This window comes from Mirounga angustirostris, unplaced genomic scaffold, assembly GCF_029215605.1.
Source record: "Mirounga angustirostris isolate CCGP_5_RB_7025 unplaced genomic scaffold, mMirAng1.0.hap1 SCAF_3, whole genome shotgun sequence".
NCBI lineage: Eukaryota > Metazoa > Chordata > Mammalia > Carnivora > Phocidae > Mirounga > Mirounga angustirostris.
In genome coordinates this window covers 11,779,201-11,791,783 of record NW_026991711.1, presented here as the reverse complement: position 1 = coordinate 11,791,783, position 12,583 = coordinate 11,779,201, and the positions used below count along the sequence as shown (strand labels likewise).

Genomic DNA, 12,583 nt, shown 5'->3' with positions numbered 1-12,583 from the left:
CTCTTACATCCAGTACATGGAAAGTCTTCATTTGAGGATTTCCCAGCCCCAGTTTTTTATTACCTGAGATTCATCTTTCTCTTAGTAATCTAATCTGTAGCCATCACTGCATGGGTCTCAAGTACTCCCATATCATTCCAAAATGAACACGGAACTGTTCTTTAATCTTCTGTAGCAAAGCTGAAATTTGGCTGTAATGTTTAAAGAAAATTTTATTAAAATCTGGTTAATAATACAAGGGAATTACGGAGAAGCTTGCACTGACTGATTATGGCTTCTCCACAGTTTCATGTTCTCTAGGGTCTGTCTCGCCATGCTTCTCATGTTGGGATGTGTTGGCCAGTGTATCGGGATGAGGCAGAAACCCAGGGAACTTTGACACATCTTCCTGAAATGTCATTATTATGTAAAACTTTGGATTAGGAAGTTACAACAAAAGGAGATAAGTTAGCAAAATTCACTTGAAAAATAAGGATGTAAATAATTTTATCATTGGAATGAACAAAAATAATGTGTCAATTTTTTAAATTCTATAATTTACATCTTCAAAAAGATAGTTAGACATCAAAGTATTCTCAGGCCTAATTTTCTGATGTTTTGGTTTTTTGGGGGGGAAATGTACATGGGACTTGGAGTATAACTTTCTTATTCTTTGACTAGAGCTATTGGAATATCAGTACTTACTCTGCCCTCTAGATTGGCTAGGGGTTTGATATTTCATTGTTTCCTTTTATTTGTAAAAGCTTAAATACTCTTCCCCCTCTCCCCACCCCAGGTTTGATTTTTGCCAAGCATCAGAAGGAAAACGCCCATCTGAAAATCTTGGTCAGGTATTATTCGGGGAAAGAATTGAACCTTCACCATATAAGGTTTGTATTCAGTGTTATATAGAAGTTATTTAGTTGCTTCTTTCTCTTTCTTTCATTCCTTTGTTTTTTCTTTCTTTGTTTTTTTTCCCTTCTTTTTTTCCTACAGAAAAGCCTGAGATAACTTAGCTCTCATAGCTAAGGAGGATTTCATTTCTCTTTTACCTCTGGAAATAATTTTTTAAACTCATAGTTTGGAAGGATCCCTCTCCTCACGATATGTCATGGATAAGTTTGTCTTAATGCACATTCATATACCAGTATTATAAATGATAAGAATAGTACTCCAACACCCTACCTCACCTTCAGAGGGACCAGAAACCCAGCCTTCAGTCATGAAAAGTGGCCCAGCAGCTCCTCATTTCCTTCCCCCCTTTGGGAACAGTATTCATACGTATTATATATATTGCCTCTTAGCAAATACAGCACTACTTGGGCTCCCCCATTGGGTTTTGGGAAAGCTAACCTTTCTATTTTGACCATTGAAAGTATGTTTGGAATGTTCTCAGTACATTTTTAGGACATCAGTTAAACCAAATTCAGCACAATATGAGAGATTCTCTTCAATATATGTACTTCATCATCATCCAGAATTATTCTACCTTTTAAATCTCTTAACACTTAAGCCTGTTTTCCTTCCACGTTGCACAGTCTCCTGTTCATTTTTTTTAATTAACATATAATGTATTGTTTGTTTCGGGGTACAGGTCTGCCCCTCTTCATTTTATATCTGCTCTCCTGCTACACAAAGAATAATAATCACTCTCTTTTACAAAAATTAAACTTGTTTATAATAACAGTGTACCGCCATATAAAAACTTAAATGGTATAGAATAAAGTGAAAAGCAAGACTATCTTTCCCCCAGTTTCACATCACAGTTTTTTGTTAATCTTTCCTGAAATTTTCCATGCACTTACAAGCACATATAAATAAAATTAGATTTACTTATTTATGGTTTAACATATTATTCTGCACTGTGCATTTTTCCTTTAACTCTCTACTTTGGGATCTGTCTGCATGAACACATTTGTTTTAATCGCTGTAACTTGACTCCCAAATTTTATTCCCCAGCCTAATCCTTCCCGCAGAGTCTCATCCTTGTCTTCTGTGACTTAGACCCTATGGTTAGCTGCCTTCTCTGCTTTCTCACTAAACACTGCCATCTATTTTTCTTGGCACTTCATTGCACCGAGCATCTGTCCAGCAAATCCGCACACCTAGAGTGGTCCCACTACCCATCTTAGTCCCTCTAGCACTGTACTGCACTGTGAAGCACTGGGGAAAAGACACAGAGTTTGCTAGTTTAATCCACATAATTGTACAAGTTTACAGTTTTCAACCATAAGTCCTCTTAAAATACTGCAATTTAAAATTTTCTACCCTAAAGATACCAGTAATTTAAAATTTTTTTCAAAGACGGGTGCCTGGGTGGCTCATTTGGTTAAGCATTTGCCTTGGGCTTAGGTCATGGTCCCACATTGGGCTCCCTGCAGGCAGTCTGCTTCTCTCTCTGCCCCTCACCCTGCTTGTACTCTCTCTCTCTCTCTCGCTCTTGCTTTCTTTCTCTCTCCCTCACTTTCTCTCTCACTCGCTGTCACTCAAATAAATAAATAAAAACTTTAATTGAAAAAATTTTTTTTATTTTCAAAGACCGATTTGAAGGCATATGGGATTAAGTTACTGGGGAGAAAAGGCACTCAAAGCGTATAAACATGGGTGTTACTGAACAGGGCAAACATATTAATTACCTATCATCTTAATTGTGTATCACTCCCTGATGTGATATTTTGAAAGATTACTTTGGAAGTTATTGCATTGCTTTTATAGGAGAGGGTGATTTTCAGGCAGATTTATTAAATTATACAATCAACTTAAGATATTCCTGTGGTGTCTCAGCCCCAACATTCTGTTCAGTGATGCCTTCACCTTGAGAAATGATGGAAGAGAAGAGTATCAATAACATCTTCAGTGAACTTGAGGGACAGCAGGAGTTTCTTGCAGTAGACAGCCCATAGCAGATTGCAGATAAACAGAGGGAAGACCAATAAAATATTCAAAGCCCTGGAGAGAAGTTTTGTCCCTTTGGGGTAGAATTTAAAGGCAAATTACTTCCATGGTAGGCTTCCATCCAGGGTATATTTATTTACAGGGAAAGACAGCCTTACTTATACAAAGGACCCTTCTTTTAGGCCTACTACTTTGCAGATTTAACTGTGAATCAGGAGTTGAGGTAAAATAGGAGAGCAGGAGTGCTTCAAAATGAAGAAAGATGTACATCTCCTATTTTCTATGGGTTTCCTAGAATTTTTTAGGATCAAGATTAAATCTTTAAGTCCCAACCTTAAAGTGACAGAGCAGGCATTTCTTAAGACCAAGGCATATAGGCAAACAGAAATATGGGGCTGAGAGATTAGACTTGTCCAAGCCAGCCATAAATGTATTGACCCATATTTTTTTTAAAAAAAGGTTTTATTTATTAGAGAGAGAGAGTGAGAAACAGCATGAGAGGGGAGAGGGTCAGAGGGAGAAGCAGGCTCCCTGCTCAATGTGGGACTCGATCCCAGGACTCCAGGATCATGACCTGAGCCGAAGGCAGTCGCTTAACCAACTGAGCCACCCAGGCACCCAGACCCATATTTTTCAGTATTGATTCAGTATTGATTCTTTGTCCTTTATTTTCACTGAATTTTGCCTTATTTTAGATCTGCAGTAAAAACAATAGTAAAAACCAGAAACAAAACAAAACCCCAAAGGTGCTTTGCTATCTTGTATTTATGAATTCTTTTGAGGTCGGAAAAACAGCAGTGCCAGGTTGTGTGTGTTATATGAAGCTGGAGCCACATTTCATCCCAAATCTAACCAATCATATTCATTCATTTACTTAGTTAACACGTTTGTGCCAGGCATTGTGGTAGGTGTGGCATACAGCAGAGACCAGAGACAAAAATCTCTGCCCTCGTGGATCTTATATTCTGATGAGGAGAAGGAAACAAAATGAATTACTAAAATACATAGTGTATCAGTTGCTGATGGAAAAACTATCAAAAAATATATCAGGGAAGGTGGATGGAGAATTGGCAATTTTAAATGGGCCAGTGAAAGTCTTGCTGAGAAGGTGATATTTGAGCAAAAGACCTGAAGCAAATAAGGGAGTGAGCCACGTGAATATCTGGGAAAATGTTCTCTGTGAAGAAAGCAGCAAATGCAATGGTCTTAAGGTGTCAGCTTGCCTGGTGTGCTCAAGGTACAGAAGAATGTTGGTGTGACTTGAGCAAATGAGCAAGATAGAGAATAGCAGGAAATGAGGGCAAAGAAGCAGTGGGAACAAATCACATAGTAACTCATAGGCCACTGTAAAGACTTTGGCCTGTGTATCTGAGCAAGATGGTTAGCACTGAAGGGTTTTGACTAGGCTTAGATTGTGATAGGATCACTAACTAGGGCTGCTGTGTTGAGGATGGACCATGGGAGGGGAGAGCAAGGAGAGAAGAGGGGAGACCGGTTAGGAGGATCTCAAAATCATTGAGATATGTATGACCTGAGAGTAGCTCAGACCATGGGGTAGACAGGTAGGTGTTGTGAAGTGGTCAAAATCTCAGAAACTGGTTACATTTTGAAGGTGGGGTAAGCGCAACAGAATTTGCTGAGGGATAGGATGTGGGGTGTGGGATGTGAACTTTCTGTTTTCTAGAATGGGACAGTCTCTGGGAAGAGCAGGTTTGGGGGGAATGGGAAATGAGGCATCTAATTAAGGATGTGAAATAAACACTTGAATATATGTGTCTGGAATTTGGAGGAGGGGCTCAGGCTAGATCTATACCTTTGAGAATCATCATTAGTGTATAAATGGTATTTAAAGCCAGGAATTGATGAGATCCCCAAGGGGGAGTGGGTATAGATAATGTAAGAGAAGGATTCCAAGGATTGAGCCTTGGGGCACTTGGTGTTACTAGGTCACAAGATGAAGATTCAGAAAAGGAGACTACCTCAAAGTTGGGAGGATTACATGAGTTAATAAATGTTTATTATTATGATTAAACATCCTCTCTGGTTTTGCTGTCTTCCTTCACAATTGAACACACAGTTGACTTGCCTAAACCCGGTAAGCATTGGATTGATTTGCCACTTTCCATATAACTAGTAATATCTATCTCTGCTAAATTTAAATTTGACACCTATCCCTCTGATTCCTTAGTATGTGTACTTTTTTTTTCATTTTCCTCTCTTTAAAAAGGTACCTACAAGATGCATATAAGGTCAAGAATATTAAATAATTGTACAGACATTGCTACATTTACAGAAGTAGCAATGCACCAAAACTAAACTCTTGGCTGACAGGTGGCAGCAGTGGGCTACCCTTAAAGCATTTGCTTGTCAGCTGATGCACAGAAACCTGTTCAGGTGTTTTAATAATGTACAAAACAATGGACCACTTAAAAGTGAAACATATGCAGGTTTTTTTTAACCACCTGTAATAAAGTTGGAGTGTATGGAATGGTATACAATTATGGACTATAGTTAGTTTATAAAGTAAATTGTAGCCTTTAGAAAACTAGGAAATACATTTTTAAAATGAAGCCGTAAATGGATCCTGATAAAGTAAACTTACATTATGAATACCATTATTTTTACACACATGAAATAAGTCCTAGACTTCAAAATTGGAGGAATCCTTAGTTTTTTAACTTTTAAATTATCCATTACTATCTGTTTCAGTTTTATTATTAAATAAAATCCTGAAAATTGACAGCCTTTTCAAATGTGAGTAAAAAGAATCATGTTTACCCTGATTTAGACATCCAAGTCTGACTTTTTCTTGTATCATCATAGTCTGCTACTGCTGAATCTCTCTTACCTGGCACAAGGGGGCACTTAACAAATATCCATCAAATGAATATATGGACATAGAAACTTGTCTGCTTATTACTAGAAAGACTGATGTTCCATTTTGTTCTGCATGTAGTTTTTTTCCCCTTCTCGGATTCAGTTACATTTAAAAGGTGGGTGGATTGAAATTACCAAAAATAAAAATAAAAACTATTACTTATCAAAAGAAAAATTGATTTAAATTTTTAGAGAAACAGTAAGACTAAAATTTAAATGTGATTGAGCGATGAGAAATTTAAAAATATTATCAATATTAGTGCATTGAAGTAATTTAAGGAGACTAGTACTTTTACTCATGGCGTAAGTGTGAAGGACCTAGATATTTTTTAACTTGCTTTTCACTTTATTTTAATACAGTTCACATTTAATAAGGAGGAGACCTGCAAGCTTGTCTGTACAAAAACATACCATACAGAGAAAGCTGAAGACAAACAAAAGTTAGAATTCTTGAAGAAAAGCATGTTACTGAATTATCAACATCACTGGTAAGACATGGAGATTTTAGACTTTTGTTACTTTCCTTTCCTAGATGCCACCTGTTTCATTGAATGTATAAATTACTTCATTAACTCTATAAAACATAGCAAATCAGTTGATTTCCCTTTTTTGTTGCTAGTAATAGCATGAAGTATGACTTCTACTTGCCAAGGATTACTAAGGTTGATGGCTTACAATATCATCTCTTAACTGCTTAGATTACTGTAATATTTGGTACTTCTTTTGGTACATAGACCTGGTACCTAGGGCACCCTTCTTTTTCATATGTAGTTAACAAGAGCATATTTATGCTTTGAGAAAAGGACCTGGATCAGCCATCTAGAAAAATACTGTTATTTTATACTTGTAGGCCATGAAAGAGACCATGGGAAAACAAACTTAAACTATGTTTGATGTTTGATAAATAGCATCTACTGCAAATAAAACACTTGAATTTTGAGTAACCTGTTTTAATTTTATACACATGGTGTTACACTAACTAGGTCTTTACCAGTTTGTGTTGTAATCAAAAAGCATGTAAACCTATTTTATTTTTGCTTCTAAAGTAGTATCGACTCAAAAAAATAAAAGTAGTGTTGAGTCATTATACAGAATTCAAATGTGGAATATTTAGAAAAGGGTCTAAGGAGCCAACTTTTCAAGTGTAATCATTATTATTCTTCCAGATAATTTTGCTGACAAATGCCTTTATGCTATGTGGAGTCCTAACTTACAAATGTTTTGCCTCCTCAAAAAAGTATAAGGTGTTGGAGGTAGTGAACAGAAAGACTGTCTTCATGGACTTCCTCTTGAATGTTTGTCCTATTAGTATCTCAGATTGACTCATTTGCCCACACTGAGGGAGGTTAGGAAACATTGATCTCAGTTTGACATGCCCAGATCCTATGGTTCAAAACTATGCTTGGAGCCTGTCATTCTGTCCCTTCTCCCTTCCATATACACAGAACAAAAAAGTCCTAGGGAGGGGCAGCCTTGGGTCACTTACCCATCCACGAACTAGTCTGTGATTAGGGGGATTTACTCTGATTGGCCAGATGGGTAGAATCTGGTTCAGTCTGCTAAACCATACAGGAACAAGTTTCTCATAGCAGGGCACTGTTAGAATAAGGAAGGAAACTTGCCTGATTACACTTGTGTCATCTTCTTCCTCATGTGACCCTCAGTGTAAATAGGAACTTGAAATCTCCTTATTTCTTTGGTTTCTAGTAAGCCAAGAGCTTTTTTCTTCTAGGCTACTGTGAGAATACCATGTAATTGCTGAATCAGTATAACTTGGGGTACATTTGTTTATTCATAAATAATTGGTGCTTTTTCTTTGCTTCAGATTGTTCTTTAACGGTCTTCAAAATGATACCTAAGGCTCAGTTCTTATAGTTTCACGTTAGCCCCATCCACCCCCATTTACTCTAACAACTACTCATTTGTTGGTGGAATGAAAGAATGGCTCTTCAGGCCTACAGGTTATTTTTAGCTATTTCTTCTACCCTCTGTTCTTAGAATACTGTTTAGAGGCTTGCTCCTAAAGGTACTAGAAACACCTCCCCTTCGATAGTTTCCTTATGGTAAAGTACTTAGAAATATTTTTAGCTGATTCATGACACAATTAATATAGGTCCTATTTTGATGCAAAAATGCATATAATAACAAGAATAAATCATTTAAAAGAGTTTATGAAGTTAGAAAGCATTTGATAATGAAATTGACTCAATAATTTTTGATGGGTGTGAAACTATATTCTGCCTAAAAAACTTGAAACTTGCTGGGGTTTTCCCCATGACATTTTTAACCGTATTACCTTTCAAATGATTAGAATGACTGAATATTAGCTAATACAGCAACGCATTATAGAGTTAATTAAGAATAGTTAATTTTCTCATCTAAATTGATGAATACTTGAAATTCTTATTTGGAATGTTAGAATACAATTTGAGGATCTTGGCTTACTATGTCAATAACCTAAGCTACTTCTTGATTTTTGAGAATGACTAATGTTTTGATCTTAGCGCCAGACATTTGAATTCCTTTCAACTCTACTCTGCATGGTTTGTAATTATACATCTTGCCAAGTTTCTAGATGTTTGTGACATTTCATTTATAAAAGTAGTATTATAAAGCTAGTTACCACAGTATTTAAATTTTTTAGGTTCATAGCTTATTGGACGGAGAGGGGTCTTTGAAGATATTTTAGTCAAGTGGGTTCTAATCCTGGATCCCAGCAAGCTAGCAGGGGAGGGGAATGATATGCTGTTTTCAAAAATTCAAAATCCTAGCAGTGTAAATGTACACTTGTTAAAACTACAGAGAGTAACTTAAATGCCAAGTTCCTTTGCTTTTGGCTACAATTTTCTGAATGCATTGTGGTAACATGGGTTATTCCATTGTGATCAGAAACTCTGGGAATTTAATTTATTGGGGAAATGAGTTATAAATAGATGAGATTTCATTAATAGAAGTGTTTCAAATGGAGTCCATGGAAGGTAGAGGAAAATAATGGAAAGGAGTCCTTGATGGTTAAAAAAAACAACAAAAAAACGGGGCCAGTCATTCAACCTTTATCCTTTTGAGTCCTTTTTTTTTCACTGTATCAGATAGAAAATAAGATTTTTAGTATTTTTGGTGTTGTATATTCAAATAACTAACTCGCTAACTTATTAGCAAAATTTAAAGAATTTAATTTTTATTTACTCAACTTATTAGCAAGGGAGTAATTGAAAATTATATTCTTTAAATTTTCTTACATTTATTTCCAAGTGTTTGGGGTTTTTTTGTTTGTTTTTTGTTTTGTTTTTTAATGCTTCCTATTGCCAGGAAAAGGTTATTGCGTCAAGGCATCATATAAATGATAAGTTTAGGATGCTTGCTTTTAAAAAGTCTAAATTGCTCCTTAATTTCTCATTTTGTAACTAGCACTATAATTTTTATGTAGTACTTTCTCTACTATGATAGTTTAAAGATATTATAATTAATATATTGCTAGTATATATTCATTGATTGAACTTCATTCTCTAAAAAATTGAAGCAATTAACTGACTGTTTAAGCCTCTAAAAAATCTGAATTATTTATTTTATGTAGCATTGCTTTATGCTTCTAATATTTTATAGCCTTTTTCATGGGAACTACTGGCCTGCTGGTTATAATAATAAGCAACTTAATAGTGTAGGTGATTCTAAAATTTGGTATATTGGGTACTATTAAATAGCATTTAAATGTGACGAGACATGTTTTATTAGGTCATTAATGTATACCTTGGGTGCATATAGAATCATAATTCTACTTCCTAAGGCATACATTAATTAACAAATAAAACATGCCCTGGAGTGTTGTCTTATGACTGTAATATAGCTAGTATATTTTTAGTAATTTTTTTAATTTGTATCCTGTAGTGTGCTCTTGGCATAAGGGACCACATGCTCGGACTTTAATGTAGTTAGACAATGCTACAGAACCTTATTCTTTACTTATTCTTTATTTTTATCCCTTAAGTTCTTTTTCACTATAGAACTTTTAAATTTTGTTTCTCTAGTTTTATAGCAGCATTTCTTTTAGACAAAAGTTGGATTTACACAGCTTTAATAGATAATACTATAATTTTCACTCTTTTCCCCTGGCCCTTAAGTTAAATATTTTCCCATCTTGCAGTTATGTTCCTCTCCTTTTTATTGAATTACCAAGTAATAAAGGACATTTGCTTCTATATTGTTCCATCAGATTATTCCCAAGGAACTAGATACATTGCTTTGCACCTAACTTAGAGCTTTGAGTATTTTGCTAAAGGTAAACTATACTTATGTATCTAGATAATGATATTGTTAAATTAGCAACTGCAGTAAATTAATTTATAAAATTCCCTTTCCTATATACATTTATAGTTTCAAAGAAGCTATAAAATTTTTTTCTTCACTGTAGTGTATCAAATATTGACATAATGCTGTTACTTATGAAATATACCACATCTTATCAAAATTCTTTTATTGTAGTTTTGACATCTTAAGGCATTTATAGACATTTAAATTTTATGAAGTGGTAACACAGCTCTGGGCACCATTTCTTAGTCATGTTCGACGATTTCTAACTTGACTTATTTCTGTGCATAGGATTGTGGATAATATGCCTGTAACATGGTGTTATGATGTTGAAGATGGTCAGAGGTTCTGTAATCCTGGATTTCCCATTGGCTGTTATATTACAGATAAAGGCCATGCAAAAGATGCCTGTGTTATTAATGTAAGTTCATGAAAAACTCTGTGCTTTTTTTAAAAATGTTTTTTTGGTATGGAAGGATTCAGTCTTTACCTGGACAAAATTTGTTATAGTCATTGGACGAGTGTAATTCAGATGTTCTGAAGCACAGCTACTTAGACCTTAAACGTAGGCCAGATTAACAATGTATAAATTTAATTCTAGAACTAAAATAATTCAGATTTAGTTCAGTATTCACTGAAAGTGTCTGTTATATGCTAAGCACTATGCTAAGGGCTGGGACTTTGTATGTTCTGACTCTATTAAAAGTTAGACTCATAAATCTTACATATATATTTTTAAAAGTAGATTAGTGGAGTACCAGAAAGACCTCATTATAAGTTCATGAAGTTTGTATTACAAATTTAAGTCCATAAAATATTATATTGCAGAAGTTTGGTATTACACCTATTTTTTTAAAAGGTAAATGCCTTTATGGCCATTCTTTTATATTTAAAAATGATAGTAAAGTGAAGATGTTAATAATAGAAAGTATTAAAATTATTGGGAATATATATTAAATGTTGTGTAATCAGGTCAATCAAGTTTAATCTCTTAATTAATATGACTTGATGGTAGAAGTTAGCATAAGCTTGATCGTGAAACTGGTTACATTGGCTAATGCTTCTGGGAGAGTTGACCAGAAACACTTAAATAATTTAAGTTATTGGTTTAGTCTGGTTATAAAACTTCCAAGGAGGGAAAGTGTTGAAATGTGTAAGATCTAGCATGCTCATAACATGTAATATTTTAAAATGTATTTTGTTAGTTTTATCGTAAGTGGAAAGATAGAAAATATTAGATGTGTTCTTTTTAACAGGTACCTACTTTTATGTAAGAATTAAGGCATTAAAGAAACCTAATTTGTACTCTGCCAATTAGTTGTGGCTTATAGAGAGTTTAAGCTTAAAACATAAAGATTTTTTTAATGGGGAAGGATTAAAACTCTGTCTAAGCTCAAATTTTCCTGCTTGTTGTGCCTCATTATAAAGTTTTGTTTTGACTCTTGTATAGCCAGTTTTCTACCTTTAAGTTCTGTTCCATAGTCAGAATTCCATGAAAGAGATACGTTTTACATCTTCAACCACGTTGACATCAAAATATACTATCATGTTGTTGAAACTGGGTCCATGGGAGCAAGATTAGTGGCTGCCAAACTTGAACCAAAAAGGTAACTATACAAAACAGGTAAATAAATGTGGGGGTGCCTGTCTGGTTCAGCCGGAAGAGCACGTGGCTCTTGATCTTGAGGTTGGGAGTTGGAGCCCCACGTTGGATATAGAGGTTACTTAAAGGGGGGCACATGGCTGGCTTTGTCAGTAGAGCACGCAACTCTTGATCTCAGGGGCATGAGTTCAAGCCCCATTTTGGGCATACAGCTTACTTAAAAAAATAAAATGAAAAGAAATAAAAAGAAATTAAAAAGTAAGTAAATATAAGTGAAATTATTCCCAAAGAATAAATATTTGGGGCCTAATTAACTTTTTCTTTAATCAGTATTCTGACATAAAATCTGGCATTTCAGGATTGATTTTACTAAAACTCTCTTTAGTGTGATTGGTTATTGAGTTGTGAGTTGTCCAGAGAAATCATACAGATATTTTTTTTCCTGTTAAGGTAAGTGGTCAAGCCAAAGTGCCTTTTTGTTTTGTTTTTTAATCAGGAAGTTTTGACACCTTTGCCGTGTCAGCTTGGAGTGGAGAATGTGAGTGGTTGGGACAGTGTTTTCTTTTATAGTGGAAAAGCATTGCCTCTAATATTTTGCAACTTGACCTCTCATTAGAGGCCCAAATGAGCTGATTTTTTTTTTTTAAGATTTCATTTTTTTAAGTAATCTCTATACCCAACATGGGGCTTGAACTTAGAACCCTGAGATCAAGAGTCCTACACTCATCTGACTGAGCCAGCCAGGTGCCCCCTCAAATGCGCTGATGAGTGCTATCATTTCTAAAATCTCCACGCACTGTTAGATGCCATTGTGTGAGAAGTCACTGAAAGAGCATTTCTTCCAGTTGTCAGTATTTTTAGTATGAAAGTACTTGTCTTTTTTTGATTGAGTATTCCATTTTTTTTTTCACATTTCCCCACACC

General features: G+C 35.1%; 1 protein-coding gene across 1 annotated transcript in view; it reads left to right on the top strand.

Moving 5' to 3' along the window:
* Nucleotides 1–12,583, top strand: part of TM9SF2 (transmembrane 9 superfamily member 2) — a 58,657-nt gene that overhangs the window by 14,400 nt on the left and 31,674 nt on the right. Inside the window, exons 3-6 of the mRNA XM_045869656.3 lie at nt 776–869; nt 6,112–6,239; nt 10,348–10,477; nt 11,539–11,663. Of these exons, the coding sequence (XP_045725612.1) occupies nt 776–869; nt 6,112–6,239; nt 10,348–10,477; nt 11,539–11,663 (477 nt within the window). The remainder of the gene's footprint in view (nt 1–775; nt 870–6,111; nt 6,240–10,347; nt 10,478–11,538; nt 11,664–12,583) is intronic.